Raw genomic sequence first — 20,217 nt, forward strand, 5'->3', positions numbered from 1 at the left:
AATAAAATTCCTTGAACATATTTAGTTTTGTGGCACAATTATCCGATTTTATTATTTAGTCACGTTTTGAAGCTAAATTAATTTGAACTGTAAATTATAAAAATATGAAGGCTTTCAAGACCTTTACTGACTTGGAAAACCTTATTCATGTTAAAATAAATTAATTAATAGTCAAATGGCTGTTAGTAATTTTTATTACAAAAAACGCAACTTCTTGGCCGCTAATAAACGAGCTTTAACAAAAAGTTAAAAATGTCTTGGTTTGACTGTCTATGACAAGCATACGAAAATGGACATATTTCAGCACATTGAATTTTATAATACAAAAATGTATTACTTATCATAAATATTGACATGTTCAAGACAAATGTCTCAATTATACAACAATGCGTTAACATAAAACTATGTAACTCAAAACATGACGGCATTGATAAGTTTAGATAAGGTATATTTTAGTTATTTTTGAAGTATGACAAAAATAATTAAACTTTATTCAAAGAATACATTTTTCTTTCCAATCTCCATTGGAATAGGCAACATAGATATAATTAAAGCATAATAATGTACATTTTCTGAAACGGAAAATATCAGCTTATTTAATTAAAAATGCCAACACACTATTATACAAGGACAAATAGTATAATACAGTGAAAAAAAAAGCTTTCAGAAGTAAAACCATCAGCCCATAAATTGTTCATAAACTTGCTTTTTCTTATTATTTTCCCAATGAATTTCTGGTCCTTTATTGAAGAATGAGTTTTTCCAGTCCCATTTGGATATTGGCTGCGTCCAGTTTGGTCCATATTCTGTTTTTAATATCGTTTCTGTCTCACAAGGTACCAGTACCTTTTCTCCTAACAGAGCAGCCGAACAAAGACTAAAAGGAGGATACAAAACCCTAAAATGCAGAGGATTTGGATTATTTTGATATTCCGCTAGTTCAATATAATATTCGATGTATATATTTTGAATAACACAAAACAGGATAGAATTTTAGCTATTAAACTTCAATAAGAAATATTCAATAACAGTATGTTCTCAGACAAGTTAGAGACAAAAAGAATCCACAAGACATAAGATGCACATTATTTGATAGAGTGTAATTTCAAAAAAATTAAGATTATACAGAATTTAATAAAGTTGCTTTACATTTGAATTTTCAAACTTTTATATATATATATATATATATATATATATATATATATATATATATATATATATATATATATATATATATATATATATATATATATATATATATATATATATATATATATATATATATATATATATATTTACTTTAACTTAACTTATACTTAAACTTTTATATAATATATATATATTTTTATTATATTATATATTTTATATATTTACATATAAATGTATCTAGCATTCTGTTGTCACTAAAATAAAAATGAATGTTACTAAATACGTTCTCCAACATGCTTAACTTCGTTACAATCGAAATTCCGATTTTTACGATTTTAGTATAATCAGGGTTTTTATAATTTCCAATCATTGATACGCGGTGTTTAATTAATAAATCATGAAAAAAGGGGCAATTAAAAGCTTTTTATTAAAAATATCGATAAACAATCTAGAAAAATGAACACGAAAAATAATAATAAAAAAAAACCCAGATAAACCAATTGTTTGGTACCTAATATTTTAAAGTCTATATATCCCTTTCCTCTTCACAATATGAAATTTGCTGCAAATTGTTTTTCAAAATTGCTTTAGTTGTTTACACTGACAACCTATTTCTTTCATTCAGCTACTGAATTAAAATCAAGGAAAATATTTTCTCCACATTTGCAAACTGAAATGGAATGTCAAACACGTATTATAATAAATTTATTAGACATTAACTTCTGTTCAATCTGCTTATGTATCTACTTTGTATCTGCAAAATTCCTCAGCCATTTATCTTCCACACTCAATAATAGTTTTTTAATTTTGGTTGAAATTATTTTTTATTAAATAATGTTTTGGTGGTACAAACTGTTTTCGAATAGAATCTGATTATTGCCCATACGAAGGCTTCTTATTTGTAAATATGCAATATTATGTTTTAGTTCTTCTAGTTCAAGAATTGTATTAATAGTAGAATCTAAGGAGATAACAAAACAAAAGCAGAAAGAATTGAGTATATATAGAGGTAGTCCGATATATATAGAACATATGGTAGCCCAATGTATACAGAAGATTTTTTTTTTTAATTTGTAAGGTAAAATTTGATTATATTGATGCGTAATGGAAATTTCGAAATGAAGCCTTCATTTCATTGCCACCTTCATCATCACATAAAGCTTTAAAATTGCTAACTTCGTGCCCAATGACTTACTTGTAGAATATCCGTGTTCATCTTGCAAAATAAATTCAGATGTTAATAGTATTTGAGCCGCCAATGAGATCAAATGATTTAAAAATGTATGATATTTTTTATTAATATATAAAAAATACTAGCCGCCTTTGGCGACCAGCCGGTTCGCCAATCTTAATGTTCGTTAAAATTTTAATAATTAAATATTTTATGCAAATCCTACTTTAATAGATTCTTCATCAAAATATTTTAAAACTTCAAATTTTCATAGTCATATAATTCTCTCATAATATTATAAACGCCTTCAGTCATAACGTAATATGTATCTCTCTAATTTTCTGTTAGTTCCCGTAGAATTTATACTATAAATTAAAGTGGAAAGGATTAATCTGCAATTAATATAATAATATTTTTTTACTGAAACAAAGTATTTTTTTTGTAATATGATTACTAAAAACAGTCACTGAGCGTTTAAACTTTATGGGCAATAAAGAATATCGTTCCTAATTTATGTAATATTTCAAGAATTTGTCAACAAAATATTCTCAGATTCAATATGACCAGAACGATTAATTAACAATGTTTAATTTTAAATGCATCAAACACTAAGAAAATAAAATAATCGGTTTAAAACAGGTTAAAAAAATTTAAAAAAAACGATGTACTTAAAACTATAAGTTTATACAAAAAATATATAACTAACATAAATACAATTTAATTACAAAAACATGCAACTAACCTAAAAATAATTTAAATCATCCGTTGATAATGGTTGTCATGTCAACAATCAGAACACAATGCGCATGCGTGAATTTTCAAAGTCAGTTACGGTAACGCAAATGCGTGAGTTTTTCTACGCCAGTTGGGGTAACGCTATGCAGATTAGAAGTTTTTAATTTCCTTTATTCTGTTTTATTTTAATTCAAAAGTACTTCAGAATGAATCTGAAAGATCGATTAATTTACAATGTTTAATTTTAAATGCATCAAACATTAAGAAAATAAATAGAATCGTTTCAAATAATCAGCCGAAAAATCTTAAGCCTAGCCGCATGACTGTTGGGAAAAAAAACTGAAGCCGTACTCATTTGGTGGTGGGGAAAATGAAAAGATTTTTTTGGCAGGAAAGTTAGTTTTTAATTAATAATTAAAATTCTAATTAAAAATTCAAAAAAAGGGCTATCCTATCTTTTAAGTTAGATCAAACTGCACACGGTGTGCAAATTTGATTAAAATCGGTTAAGTAGTTTAGGAGTCCATCGCGGACAAACAACGTGACACGTAATTTATATAATAGAGTGCATTTTTTGAAAAAGTAATTATTTTTCACTTTCTCTCATACGAAGAGAAAGTACTGAAATTTTCAAAAAACTTCGAAATCGAGATTTTGACAAATCTAACATTTCAAACCTTTCGGGGAAAAAAAAGAAAAAAAAACTTTTTTCGACTTCTATTTGTTTATGAATAAAATAAACGCTTTGAGATAGAAGGATGATATTAATTTTGTGTTCTTAACATCAAATTTGCGCCAGATTTCTGTCAAATTTTGAACGAAACCTATTCAGAGAAAGTCTGTCTCGAACTTCCGAGTGAAAATGATTACTAATTTAGAGTGCAGATTGATAAAATTTTAGTACACAGATTTTGCATCTACAATGGCTATTTGTATCGAATTTCGAAGCAAATCCATAAAGGGTTTGACCATCTCTCGGTATGCACTTTTGCATGCATATAAACATGATAATTCAGGAATGCGACGAATTAGGTAAATGATACTGGTTCACAGTTTTACCGTGTAAATTGTAGATTCATATCAAATTTTGAATCAAATCTGGCAAAGGGTTGACTGTCTGTCATTGCTCATCATTCACTAGCTCATCGATTTAAAAATGAAAACTGAAAAACGCAATGACTTAAATAAATTAAATTCAATGGCGTAGCGGGGCCTTGATGGCCCGGTGGTAATCGGGCTGCAGGTTCGAGACGCGATTTCACCGAAGAACTGTCGTGTAAGCGACCTGCCACACGTTAAATCCGTCGAGCCCAAACGCTCACCCGCTGGCGTGGTGTGGACGTTTGGAGAGAGGCCAGACGCCGTCCCTGTCATCTGACCGCGCTTCAAAATTACGAGGTCCGTTAAGTAGCCCCAGTGTTGCTTTAAAATAGAACTTTAATATAACTAAACTAAACTAGAATCGATAGCGAAGCTTGTGACTACAATTGTATTTCTGTATCAAATTCTGGTTGTAATATATATATATATATATATATATATATATATATATATATATATATATACTTAATTTCCTAGTCTTTGCCTACTAAACGTAGCGATGAGTCGCTGAAAATTTGGTGTTAGTAAAAACACCAAAATTATATCTTTTGCAATTATTGCTCGACAAATCGCATATTTAATACATAAGCATTAAATATGAGATTGTATAAGTATTGATTTTCATTCCTGTATTACTAAACGTGTAATTATCATATGTAAAAATTAAAAATCTGAATTCTTGTGGCTTTCACGGCTATGCCCAAAGTCCACGATTTCATGCAAGGAGGGGGAAAAGAAACTTTATTAGAGAATACGGGGGAAAGTATCGTTGAGAACACTCCCGCTGATTTTTTTTTTTTTTTTTTTTTTTTCTGATTTCAATATCATTTTATTTGCCCATCCTGAAACTATGATTCTAGTAAAAGAAATATAAAGAAACTGACAATTTTAAATGTTTTATTTATTATTTTTAAATTTATAATATCAAATCAAATTATTGGAGAGAAAAATATTTTTTCACAAATTTTGTTATGTTATTTTTTTCTTAAATGTAAAAAATACACTTCACTCACTTCGCATAAGAATTTGAATCCCTATAGTGGCAAGCAACGTATGATTGATTTCCCTCCTTGTAAAAGAAAAATATGTCCATCTTCAAACCCTTATAGTCGAGAGTTAGTTCCAATGCTTCTTCAACCTAATAACAATAGTAATATTTTTTTAAAAAAATAATTGAATTAGTATTCATATAGTATGCTGAAAACATTTTTAAATACTTAATGCTGTTTAATTTTTCACATTAAATAAACTTTTAAATAAAAAAATTCCATCCATAGATTATTAATAGGCCATTGTTGCACATGAATTGTGAAAAACTTTCTAATGTGGAAGAATTATTTGGAGCAATCCATACTAAAAACCACGAAATCTCATCTCTTGATCTTTTCAAGTTATTACATTAAAAATTACTGAAAAATTTATGAACAAACTACCGCAAAGACTTAATTTATGTAGTACCGTAGTAAAGATGAATGAATCCATGAAGTGGCTAAAAGTAATTGAGAATTTAAACATTTTAATGCTCAAAGAGACCCCTCTTTTAATGATTTTGGTTAAAGACTAATCATTTTGATTTCATAAACCGCCTTACTTCCAATTTAATAGCATTTTAATCATCTATTTTAAATTAATTATTTTGTTTTATTTTAGAATTTTTGTGAAATGTGTATGTTTTATCTATCATTTTAACTCAAGTTTACGCGGTATCCACATTTGTACATAATATTATCTAAACATATATTCAACATTTATAAATGTAATAATGACTTAATAAAAATAATGAAACTTAATAAATGTTAATAAAGTAAGTAATAATTAAAGTGTTAATAAATACATCAAATTATTTTGTAATTCACAATCTTTATAAATTTTTGCTAATTTATTTACTTGGAAATCAAGCAATTAATATATTTTTAATTAACCTTCTTAGACAGAAATTCTCCTCTAGTATAGGCAGTAATATCATACATAACAAAGTCTGTAGAACCTGCCATGTTACAAGAGAAAATTATATTGCATTTCAATATGCAGCTGTACCAGAGATCTAGTTTCTAAGATCATGACTTAAGTACTAATGAGGAATGGACCAAAGCAAGAAATAAAATCCCTATTGAATTGTTAAAATTTTAAGATGCCATATTTCCGAGCCATGATGTTCGGAATGCTTTGCCTTTAAAATAAACATCCCTTTGCTTGTTTTTAAACTAAAATAAACAAAAGATATACCAAAAGAAAAACATTATATGAAACACGACTTTTAATATGTATTGAGAACTGGTAAATAAAAAGGAAGAAAAAACTAATTATAAAAATATTCACTTCCTTCCGCCAAGAACTTCTAACTTTGATCAAGCCTATTCACTGTAATAACTGCATAAAAATTGTTCGTCTTTAACTAAGAAAGCATGATTAATATGCTGTGTAATGTTCTTCAGTGAATACAATCTTAATACTTTTCCAATAATCAGTGTACGTCAGATATATTAAGCAGAGATTCACTTTATTTAATGATGCATTTATGTAAGTTAGATTATCGTCGATTTTTTCTCCATCATAATAAGCTCCATTAAATATTTGATAATTCTTTTTATCTGTTACAATGATGGATTGCTTCCAGACCAATTTCTTCCCATTATCCACGTAATTCAATTCAGATCGATGGAGCGTTTATGAAACCTTAGATAATTCCGGAGCTGTTAAACAGCAATTCTATAGGCAAACTGTAATATCATGGATAATCAATGCTTATCAATTCAGCACTAGAAAATTATACATTGTTTAAGAACTAAAATTTTGCATTAGATGGTGTTGATAAAATATAATAACCATTGAAAATATTTGCAGTTTGCTGTGTATATATTCGAAATTATTTTTAAAGAGAAATTGATACAATTACTGCACTTCACTAAGAAGTTAATTTTAGAAAATAATGTACACACACTTTTATAGCATTTTATATTTTGATGATACATATTACTATTAATATAGATATTATCCGGACACGTTTTAATTTCATATAATCAGGAAAGAGATATAAGAAGTGTCAGTTATTCATAAGTTTGATTTATCTTTCTGACCAAATACAGTTTGAAGCTATCCATTGTATTCTTAATATTATTCGTATTTTAATTAGCTTATATAACTGACACTTTCAGTCAATCACTGCATGAGAGGAGCACTGATTAAATGGATTTGTTTAAAGTATTAAATTATTAGAAATTTAGAATTTATTGAAAGCTTTATGTTTATGGTTCAATGGAGTTACATTATAGTGTAACTTCTTATAACAAGATTCGCATGTTTCATGGGAGATAACTATAAATTCTTATCTTATAACTTTAAACGAGCATTTCTTGTATATATATAAATTTATTTTTTTCTGTACCTCGGAAATGAAAATAACGATTTCATTAAATTTTACACTTAAATAAGATTTTTATTTTTAAGTTTATATATATAGGTGTCTTTCCTGAAAAAATGCGATTTGGTACTAAACAAATACAATTTTTTAATAACTAACTTTTAGAAAAGTATATTCACCTTGCGGGAAGTGCAGTAAAGTGGTCAGAACAACATGAATGTTGCGGGTCCAATTCGAGTCGCGTTTTTCGCTTTATATTTTTACTTATGCATTTATATTTAATATTTCTGCTTTTTGTTTGTGTACATCGGTGTCTTTTCAGAAAAAACACAATTTTATCCAAAACCCCATTTTTTATAACTATTTGAGCCTTTTCTGTATTCTCTCATGATGACAATGTCATATAGCGTCATTTCAGATCCAATTTCATCATGATGAAACTGACAGCAAATTCAAAAACGTAAGTAATCTATACTTATAATGAAGCTCAATGTGTGTGTGTGTTGGTGCTCTACAGGCCAGACCGTTTGACCTACAGCTACCAAATTGGTACATGTATATCTTGGAGGTCGGGAATGTGCACCAGGGGTCCCTTTTTGAATTTTTAATTAAAATTTTAATTATTAATTAAAAAATAATTTTCACGCCAAAAAAATTTCCCCAAATGAGTATAGCTTCTGTTTTTTTTTCCCACGCTAATGAGTTTAGGCGTAACATTTTTCGGCCGATTATTTCAAATGATTCTATTTATTTTCTTAATGCTTGATGCATTTAAAATTAAACATTGTTAATTAATCGAACTTTCAGATTAATTCTGAATTACTTTTGAATTAAAATAAAACAGAATAAAGGAAATTAAAAATTTCTAATTAGTCGGTTTCGGAGGCTCTGTATTCTTCCACCTGAAGTTGTTAAAAGTCTGTTATGTTGTTTTACCTGGTATCCTTTGTATAAAAATAAAATTGGAAATTCTAAAGAAAATACAAACTAAATTTATGAGTTATTTATTTCACAAAAAATAATCATTTTTATTTACATGAAGCATCTTCGTTTCCTATATTAACGTATTTGATGATCAAGATTTACGATGTGATTTGTTCTGCATTTTTTTATAGTATCACCAATAATATGATTGATTGTGTTAGCATACTAAGCTGTATGCATTTTGTTGTATCATGCTTATTTGTACAGATAAATTCTTTTTACATAAAATCTTTTGAAGAATTTAATAATGGGTCCTTTGTATTTTATAAATAAAATATTTTAATTTTTTTATTTTATTTAATGTTTTTTTAAAGATTAAATGTATTTAACTCTTAAATTCCTTATATTCTTAACAATGCTTTAAAGGGTCAAACTTCATATTTTTTAAAATTCTTAACATTCCTTACATGTTTTCAGATAGACTAGGCACATTTTACACGTAAAACTTTTAAATTTATTTGTGTTTGTTCCATTTTCAATTCGAAATGCACTTGTGTTTGGTCTGCTGTATGCGTTTTGTTTTAAGCTAAATAATAATTTAGCGAATTTATTTATTTACAACAAATATTCACAAATATTTCATTAAATATTTACAACATATATTTTTATAGGGATGTCTCTTCCTCTTGGTTACAGCATCATACGAATTTATAGATGATATATTGCGTTCTAAGTAAATTTAACAAAGTAAAATTTCGAAATTGTGTTTGTTTTATGTCAACAAGCAAACTAAGTGTTTTAGAATTAATAACTACATTAAACATAACCAATGAAACAATATTCTATTTTAAAATTTATAACAAATTACTTACCAGACCATAGCGCATAACAAGTTTCAGTGATCTACTTTTTCTAAACAACTGTAAAATTGATTCCAAGCTCTTCACATCCGATGCCCGCATTCCAAAGTCAACATCTGAAGTGTATGGTATGATTCCGCATTCCCGATACCAACCTGATTAAATACAATTAAATACAACTGATTCACTTTTAGCAATGAAATAAAAGTTGAGTTTTCATTCAAAAGAGCAGAAATATCGTTTGCGGAAATTATGTACTTCCATTTTTGAATACAGTTTTTAAATTGCCTGAGTGACTATAAAAGTGCTATAAGTGTATATTTTTATTTGCCTCGAGTGATTTAGAAGAGATATATTCCTCCGAAATGAAATTTCATTATGAAACTGTTATATATCAGAATGACTGTTTTAGTAAATATATGGTTCATTAACAGAACTTCAAAAATTGGGGCTCAAGTTTTTTTCTTTTATATTAAAAGTAGGGGAAAAAATGTTAGACACAATATGCATTTCAGTTTTAATTCATGTTGTTTAAAAACAGAAATATGAAAGATTAGAAATATATTAAATGAAACCCTTCTACCCTTGTAACATAGTATTAAACTCGTTTCTCAAACAGTTAGAATTTCAAGGCAAGTATTTTGATTATTTTTGTATCCATCTTCTTTATAAATTTTTTTCAAAATCAACTTCGAAAATAGTAGGAATATCAAATCAACACAGCACAAAAATTAAATTCTCGATTAGAAAAAATAGAATGATTTCGCTCAAAAACAATAACTATCTAGAAGAATTTGGGAGTAGACTTCCAGAAACATTCTCGCATATTCCCTAATAAAGATGTTATCATTTCGAACCCCCCCTCCCCCCCAAAAAAAAATTGAGCCCTGAGCAGATCACGAGAACCTAGCTTTTTATTTTTTTATTTACCACAATGCTGGTGCACAGATTTAATATCTAAAGGATGAATCTATTTCTAATTTTGAATCCAAGTCGTCGGGAGAATGACTATCATTCGGTCTGTACGTTCACATGCACATAAACGTGCTAACTGAAAAATGCAGCTATTTGAATAAAGGGAATGTGCTATATAATTTTCTCTTTTAAAATCAAAACCTTTACCAAATTTAGAATTAAATCTGCCAATGAGTCAACCATCTATTGGTCTGTATGTTTGTGTGCATGAAAATGTGGTAAATCAAAAGTATAATGAATAAATATTGAACATTGATATGTAATTTGTTAGTATTATTATAGTTTTTGACTTGAAATTTATGACTTCAATTGATTGCAAAAAAAGGTGCATGAATATTTTGCATATAGGTTGTTTTTTTATTCTATTTTAAGAAGCTAAAGTCTCTCTGGTGCAGGACAGTAAAAATAAAAAACATATATATGTGGGAAGCGCTGACAGATCCCGTATCCTGTATGGCGCCATGCCGGCCATGTTGCGTCACGTCATTAATCACGTGATGCTTCCCCGCCATTATTGGCAGACGAGAGTTAGGCAGTGAGACTGCAAGAAGTGTAGCTCACGCTCATGTATCTTTTATGTTCTATGTAGTAATGTTTTGTCCTTTGTACTTTAATCTTAATAAATATATTTCAAATATTAATGCTGGTCGTTGCCTTTTCCCACATATATATGCGCTTTTGTAACGTTAACAGCCGTTTTGTAACGTTCCAAGGTCAACAATCTTATGTGGAAGGGAGGGCAAATAATACTTTTATAAGAGAAAAAAGGGGAGCAAATTCCGAAGAGACCACTCCCACTGGTTTGCAAATACCATTTCATAACAACTTTCCCAAACTATTATTTCTTCTTTTTTCACGAAATTTCAGACCTTTCAGGAATTTAAAGAATTATTGTTGGGAGATACCAAAATTATAATACAATATTAATAAATGAAATTTCAAGAAATTTGTAAATGATAATATTGTATTATTGTACGGTAAAGATTTCATTGCGTTTTCTAAAAATTTTATCAAGGACCATCCCGGAATTCATAAATTTATTAATTTCATTTCTTATTCTATATTGCATACTTTTTCAGTATAGAAGATTCATGAGCTGGAAGGGCATTCTCTCCTAACATTTATATATTCTTGCAATTCTTGTAGTAAATATTATTTAAATTTGATGCTAAATGAAATAGAAGCATGCTAATGGAATAACAGCAATTTTCAATTCAGTAATGTTGGAGCCAAAAGAATAAGATAAAATCGTCTTGCATGGTTTTATTTTCTAAGAGATATGCAATTTTTAGTTCTACAATATTGCTTATGAAGACAATATTTACAAAAACAACAATCACTAAAAAGAAGTTCTGAACAAAAGAATAGAGAAAATTCCCATGCGTATATGCACCAACTACCGTAAGCCTAAACAAAAAAAACCACATCGGTTATATATATATTTTTAAATAATTCTCCAGAATTGCTTTTTCAAACGATAGGAATTTGTTGTGAAATGACGCAGCGTTTCTATTTCAAACTTATTTCGGAGAAAATGCATTGTGTCGAGGGAAAGGGAACAATGAAGACTATTTGATGCTGAATTCATTTAGTTAAGAGCTTCTGAGCATTTAAACGCTTTATTTAAATGCGAAAACTCTTTATAGAAAAATTTCAAACAAAGACGATGGCTCTTTTTCGCAAATAAAATGTCATAAAATAGCCTGTTTCTGCAGATTACAATGCAGAAAAATGAGTATTTTATTTTTACCTATTGTCTTGTAGAAATGTTTTGTAGTATAATTAAATTAAGTGATATGAATAAAGAAAGAATATCGCTTTTTTTTAAATTTCAAAACCCTGAAACAATGCGCTTAAAGAAAATATTACTCCAATGTTTTTGTATGCTATGAATTTTAAATGATAACGGAAGAACGTTTTCGAATAAATGCCAACTTTTTCCTTTAAAATTTATTTTTCTAAAATTTAATTGTATTTTATTGAAATATTATCTAACAGAAATAAGTTTGTCTTATTCACCCCCTCCCAGAGCAATCAGCTCGAGTCATTGATTTTAGTGTATTAATTAAACTTGCGGGAAAAGCGAAATAACATAATTTCTTTGCTCTGTTTCTGTTTGATATAACAAACCACATTCATTTAAATAAAATATAAATAGAAACAATATTTCCAAATGTTACATGTTTATTTTTTCAAAATATTAATGAAATAAAATATATTGCCCTCTATATAAAATGAAATAACATGTTTCGAGACAATCCTTTTGTTTCATAAATTTACCTCAAATCGACTAACCATGTTCATTTAAATAAAATATAAATAGCAACAATATTTCCAAATGCTACATGTTTATTTAAAAAAAATAACGAAATAACATGTACACTATATAGAATTAAATAATATAAATTTTCGACATACTTTGGTTTTATAAATTTACCTCAAATCGATGAAACAAAAATTTCAGTTTAAAAATTAATCGTCATTTTCATCATATTCTTCATGAACTGCAATACAGATTATACAATTCATTCTTAGTTTACGAAACACTTCGCGCTTTTGCGTATGAATCAAGAAGCGTTTATTTCAAAAAAGGGTGAGAGGGAAGATGAAAGGAGGAGAAGCTTACACTTAATACTAGGGTGAACTCAGATTATTTGGGGAGTTAAGAGGCATAATAACCTCTCATCTTTCTGCATATTGCTCTTTAATGAGTTTCAAAAAGTCCAAGTGTGCAAGCATTGAATCCTGAAACGAAAAGTGAAACCATGTGTGACAGTATCCATTATGTCGTTATATTATCCTTTTAGGAAGAGAGAACCGTTATTCTTTCAAAGTAGCTCTGATCGTGGGAAAAATATGAGGAAAGAGTTATAGTGTCAAAAACTAGTTTAATGGGAGATCACCTTATTCTCTTTGTTCATTAATTTGTATTTTGCTTTTAAAATTTCCCTAAAATGCAAACCGTTTACTGCATTGTGTTTCCATCTTACAAAATGAAATTATCACCATTAATATTGCCGCATTGAAGAAAGACAGTCGAATATCAATGGCCGAATGGTCATGGCACTGGTCTCATGATCAAGAGACCTGGGTTCGAATCCCGCTAGAGACAATGCGATTAATAGTACATGTAAATATATAACTACTTAATTCCTTAATTTTATGTTTTCCTTTATTTCATGTTCCAGAAGACACTGCATATTTCTTTAATTTACCAGACAAGTGTTCTCGACTTTTCTTACTGTCTCCAGAAGAGTATTCTGGAACTTTCTCTGCTTGTATAAAAGCAGAAGATTTGTCAGTTACTGTATTCTCACTTTAGAGTTCAGTTAATAAATTGGTTTAGCTATACCTCTCGTATGTGTCATTGAGTTCTATACTATAATTCTACGTGACAATATCAACATGAGATGTGTGGAATATTTCTGGAGACTTGGGTAGTCAAATAGCTAATTAAAATTGAAAGTATCCGATCCATCAATCAACGCAATAACAAACCATATGAATAGACTCACAGATATTTCATGCATAATATCAAGATAAATTCTTTGCAAAGCAATTGAATACTAGTAACAATATCCAAGCTTTATCTAGATTCATCCGTTGAACAGAATAAAACTCCCTTTAATTTAAGAGGACATATTAATGCATCCATTACAAAAACTTAAACCGCAATTGTCAACAGAATAGCACCGATGGTGCTGAACGCGCCCGGAACAAATTGCTTTCAGAAGCAATCTTTGTCTGATGAACAGCATAAATTGCTTTAAGAAGCGATCTGTGTCTGATGTCAGAAAATGACGTCAAGTTAAGACTATATGAGAAGCTTTATAGATTTAATAGATATTGGCACCAATCTTCTTGCTGATAGAGCTACAGTATGGAATTTGAGGTGGCTTTGAGATCTATATTAAACTAGCCGCCTTTGGCGACCAGCCGGTTCGCCAATCTTAGTGTTCGTTAAAATTTTAATAATTAAATATTTTATGCAATTCCAACTTCTTCAGCAAAATATTTTATTCTTCAGCAAAATATTTTAAAACTTCAAATTTTGATAGTCATATAATTCACTCATAATATTATAAAGGCTTTCAGTCATAACGTGATATGTATCTCTCTAATTTTCTGTTACCCCTCGTAGAATTTATGCTTTAAATTAAAGTGTAAAGGATTAATCTGCAATTAATATAACAATATTTTTTACTGAAACAAAGCATTTTTTTAATAATATGATTACTGATAATAGAGTCACTGAGCGTTTAAACTTTATGGGCACTAAAGAATATCTTTCTTAATTTATGTAATATCTCAAGCATTTGTCAACAAAATTTTCTCAGATTCATCATGAATGGATCGATTCATTAACAATGTTTCATTTTAAATGCATCAAACACTCAGAAAATAAAATGAATCGTTTAAAATAATCTGTCGAAAACAGGTTTAAAAAAACTACTTAAAAAACGATGTACTTAAAACTATAAGCATATATAAAAAATATATATAACTAACATAAATACAATTTAATTACAAAAGCATGCAACTAACCTAAAAATAATTTAAATCATTGAAAACAGGTTAAAAAAAACTACTTAAAAAACGACGTACTTAAAACTATAAGCATATATAAAAAATATATATATAACTAACATAAATACAATTTAATTACAAAAGCATGCAACTAACCTAAAAATAATTTAAATCATTGTAAACAGGTTAAAAAAAACTACTTAAAAAACGATGTACTTAAAACTATAAGCATATACAAAAAATATATAACATAAATACAATTTACTTACAAAAGCATACAACTAACCTAAAAGTAATTTAAATCGTCCGTTGATAATGGTTGCCATGCCAACGATCAGAACACAGTGCGCATGCGTGAATTTTCTTCGCCTTTTACGTAACGCAAATGCGTGAATTTTTCTACGCCAGTTGGGGTAACGCTATGAAGATTAGACATTTTTAATTTCCTTTATTCTGTGCTATTTTAATTCAAAAGTACTTCAGAATGAATCTGAAACATGGATTAATTAACAATGTTTAATTTTAAATGCATAAAACATTAAGAAAATAAACAGAATCGTTTGAAATAATCCGCCGAAAAATCTTAACCCTAGCCTCATTACTGTTGGGAGAAAAAAAGAACTAAAGCCTAAATCATTTGGCGTTGGGGAAAATTGAAGATTTTTTTGGCGGAAAAGTTGGCGGTGGGGAAAATGGAAGATTTTTTTGGCGGGAAAGTTAGTTTTTAATTAATAATTGACTACCCCTAACATTTAGGGGGATGAAAAATAGATGTTGGCCGATTCTCATAGATACCGGATAAGCACAAAAAATTTCATCAAAATCGGTCAAGCCGTTTCGGAGGAGTATGGCAACGAAAACTGTGACACGAGAATTTTATATATTAGATATAGATCTCTATAATCAGCATCTGAAGACATTTTAGTAGTTCTCTGAGGATTCTTCAATATGTAAAATGCCTCTAAGGTCGATTCGTAAGTCTATAGAATAAGAAAAGGCTAAATAAAATGAATTTGGGATTTTCAATAAAAATAATTTCGTCATCCCGGTCTGAATTTCAAGTGCTCCAAATTCTCAATTCTGCAAAAAGTGGTTTATTTCATACCTTTCACTAAACAAAATAATGAAATCTTTTTGTTTATGTATTACGTTTTGAACCATTTATTTTTAAACTTCTCTTAGGAACAAATAATCCTGAAATAATTCCCTTCTGCACAATGAAAAAATATATTATTTAATCTAATTCATATTTTTCATTTATGTTTTAACATGAATTCTAATTATAAATTCTGTAAAGATTTCATTTAACAAAAATGCATCATGTTACATTCCTAAAAACGGAAATCTCCTCCGTGCATACTATTAAAGATTTAGGATATAAATCAGCCTGAATAGAATGACGTTACCATCGTCTCAATTTTTTTTTACCGTCTTTATTTAGTGCCCTTCAAATATAAAGTAAAAATCTAATTTCTCAAACTTTGAAAAGTTTCCAAACTTGAGCTTACAAACTTGTATTTCTTATGCAACGCGTGATTTGTATGAAAATTGAGTAATCTGCATATATTGCCAATTTGAATAGTTCCAGAAAATTCAAAGGATACAATTTTGGAAGCATACATGCTCTATTACTGAATATTCGGAAATAAACTGATAGTTTTTTAGTCAATCAATTCTGTTCAGTTTCCTCAAGTTTAATAAAATTTTAATTATCTTTAAAATTATAATATGTTTAAAATATTGCAGAGAATAAAAATATGAGGTCAAGACTACTTTCGATGCAAAAATTTAATATATTTTATTGCATTTTGTTATTGATATTGTCATGAAAATGTGAGAAATCTCAGAACACAATGTAGGGACAAATTAAAATTTATTAACTCGAAGTAATTCATAATATAATGGAACAGATAATTTCCTCAATTGTAAGACTTAGAATTTATATATTTCAAAAATAGTTTAGAGTATTTATCCAGAATTTAAAGAGAGATCTAAAATTGTTATGAACATAAATAACATATTAAAATGAAATACTAATTCTTTAATTAGGATGACCAGAACTTGAATAACAGAGAAACAGATTAATAGCATGATGCATGATGCTTATGTTATCAATTGCTACTAGCTAATGAATCTAATTTATCACTATTTTCTACGTTTACTTGCATCATCGTCACATGCTTAAAAGTGTAATCGGATATAGGACCTTGAAATGTAGATCTTAAATGAAAGTGTTCGGAATGTCTTCCGTTTAAGAATAATACTTCCGAAATTCAGACTTTGAATTTCCTGAGAAAAAGAGCAAAAATGAGGGAAGAAACTAAGCCAGTTACATTGTTTCTTAAACACCAATAATTGAGGAGTCCATATATCTTTTACTGAAAGACTAAGGAACAGATAGCAAAATGTTTCAAAGAATGCAATGGAGTGTAAGTAAAATAAATGGAATGACATGGCATGCGTATATCAACGTATATTCTTTTCCTTTGCTAGTCAACGTATATTCCTTTCTCATAGGTGCCATAAACTAGTGCTACATAAACTGTGTAAACGCTCTAATTTCATGGAAAAATTTGTAATATTAAATTTCGGCAAATCATTGAAAAAATACGAGAACTATTTATTAGGACTAAGGAAGTATTAAAGTATGAAGGACATTGCTTAGGGGAGAATACGTAGTCCTACGCTTAGAATGTTTTAGCCTTCACCAAGAAGGTAATCTTCAAACGTCCAAGGTCAAAAAATATCGCACCTAATACCAGATATTGCCGAAGGCATTTATCTGTCACTCTTTAAAATTCCAATTTCATTAAATGGTGCAATTACGACGAGGATAAGAAGTAAGAAAAGAGTTATCTGGTGAAAATTTGAGACTTTCAATCGTTCGTCGTATCAAGAACGTTAGGAGTGAGTGAATATTATACTAGCGCAAGATCCATTCTCTGGATAAACTGCGCCGCAACTAGAGGGAAAGAACGTTAGTGAAGAAGAATTATTCTTATTATTAGTTTAGTCACACTTTACTTTGATATGGAAGAGTTTTTTATTAGTTTGAGTCATTGATTTTGCTATATAAACAGGTTTCTAAGTTTACACCCGGACATGTTATCAGAAGGAAAAGAAAGTTGAATCGTTTTTAAATAAAAAGTCATTAACCCTTTAAAGGATCATTTTTTTCTAGTCATATTATGTTAAAATATTTTTAGGATTGAAATTAGAATAAGAAAAGGGATTCATTTAGCTTATTAGATAAATCTAATTTGATTAATTAATTAATTTGGTTAATTAATAATTAAGTAACAAATTAAGACCCATCATTTTGTCTGAGATAAAGAACTGAAACATCTAAGTTTCTGACTTACTAAGAAAAAATTTGTCAGAACTTATGCCAACCTACATAATTTCATACAAAGATTGATAAATTTGGTGGGAAGCATACTTCCCACGGTCCCTAGAAAGGGTTAATATAAAAGAAAACCTTTAAACTAAAATCTTCTAGGTATTAAAATGACGTATAAAATCATCAGTCAAATGATATGATTTATTAAATTAGGAGTAAATTAAAAAATAAAAATTTGGAAAAAATATTTTTCTTTTAGTTGATAGAAATTTTTAGAAGTTTACTTAAGTACATGTTATACAAAAGGCAGTAATAATTATTAAAAGACTCAATTTTGCATTATTTTTATTTTTATTTTATAAAGATATTTGCATTATTTTTTTAAAAATTCGACTTTGTCTAAGACAAGAACAACAAACAAACAAAAAAAATGTTAGTTTGTGGTTTCCCATCCATCAGTCAGAGTTAAAAGAGGGGGAAAAAACCTATTCTAAAAGTGTCATTCTACGATTTCAAATGACGTCAGAATGATCGATTGAAAGAAAAAGGGGGTGAAAATGAAATTTGAAAATTAAAAAGAAAGTCTTTCTTTGTGGCGATAGATTCTCAAAATTTTTAATAGCATTGCCTATGAGTGTAAAGATCAACAGAAAATGAGTTCAGGGTTAACCATTGAAACAAAATAGTTAACTTCAGATTTACATTCGATAAATATTTTGATACTTTTCATGGTGATTCGACTGAACTCTTACACACAAAAATATATTGCAGAAAATTCAATTCTTTGCAATAATCAAAAGTTGCATATTTCCCATAAAGCTTTCTATTTCTATTAACTCAGTTTTTTTTAATTCCATAAAATTTCATTGTTCAAAAACGCTTATGACCAAAGGCAGCTTGCAATGAAGCAGAAAATTGTTTTCTCATGAAAATAGCATATTATACTTACCAAGAAGAGTACCACTTGTCAACCAGAAATCGTAAAAATAAGGTTGAAGGATGGCTTTCATTTCTCTTATGATATTACCAACCTTCGACTCCTCAGGATGTTTTTCTTTCGGCATAAGGAGAGCACGGCAACTCAGAAATTTAGATGTTTTCATCTCGTGCAGGAATCTCAGAGGCTTAGGCGGTAAAGTTATTTTACTTTCTTGATTTATTATAACACCATAAAAGCTGAAATGATAGTTTTTGTAATGAAAGAAAACAAAATTTACAATAGACAGCTCAGAAAATAAAAATAGTAAATTTATAAATTTAAGTTAGAGTAAGTGTTTTTGCAATTATTATTTTTAATCACTTTTTCACATATCATGAATGGGGTGAAATATTGAAAATCATTTTCTTTCTAGAGCGTTCCCAACATAATTTATCAGAATGAATGCTGGAGATTCAATTGATCCCTCATCTGCATTTAGATGTTTGTTGTAAAATAGCAGTTCAAAATCCTATTTTCGCTCCCGTCTTTTCTCTTTTATTTTGATTATACAACTACACCCCTAATAGCTCATACTATTGTATAACACATATGTTGTACGATATTCTGAATGCTGTAAAATGTCGTAATAATGTTGTTGAGTATTGTGTATTAATAGGATGAATTCAGGCAGGAAGCACGGTCAATTCATTGGAATTTCTTTAACAATTAAACTCTACCTAAGCTGAAGGATTAAAGGACTTAAATAAACATAATATTATTCGTAAGGTTTTTTTAAATATTGCATTTTGTTCCAGTTGTAACAGTAATATTAGTTCTACAACAAATGGAATTAAATTAACATGGAAGTGTTTTATATTAATTTATACGGAAAACTAGCAATTAATCGTTTTAATAAAACTATTCAAGTGACTGGAGTCATATTGCACTACTGGACAAGACAACAACAACAAGTGACTGGAAACTTCAATGAAACAGTAATTTTTGAATTTATTTCATCGAATTGATTTTTTAAAACTATATATAAATGAAGATAGATATAATATTATATATTGGGTTGTATTAAACTAATTATGATATTTGTTTTTAATGAACGCATAAAGATAGATGTTCTTCTAACAGAAGTTTTATATTCGC

At 28.5% G+C, this 20,217-nt stretch overlaps 1 protein-coding gene across 1 annotated transcript; it reads right to left on the reverse strand.

Annotated features, from left to right (window-relative positions):
* Positions 1-468: 468 nt before the first annotated feature.
* On the reverse strand, positions 469-19,173 carry LOC129980860 (ribitol-5-phosphate transferase FKTN-like). Its single transcript, XM_056091303.1, has 4 exons — positions 19,093-19,173; positions 9,314-9,456; positions 5,170-5,294; positions 469-898 (listed from the first exon to the last, which is right to left on the reverse strand). The coding sequence occupies exons 1-4, from the start codon at positions 19,151-19,153 to the stop codon at positions 679-681; spliced, it is 549 nt and encodes a 182-aa protein (XP_055947278.1). The 5' UTR covers positions 19,154-19,173; the 3' UTR covers positions 469-678.
* Between the last annotated feature and the right edge of the window lie 1,044 nt (positions 19,174-20,217).

This window comes from Argiope bruennichi, chromosome 1, assembly GCF_947563725.1.
Source record: "Argiope bruennichi chromosome 1, qqArgBrue1.1, whole genome shotgun sequence".
In the NCBI taxonomy this organism is placed as follows: Eukaryota; Metazoa; Arthropoda; class Arachnida; order Araneae; family Araneidae; genus Argiope; species Argiope bruennichi.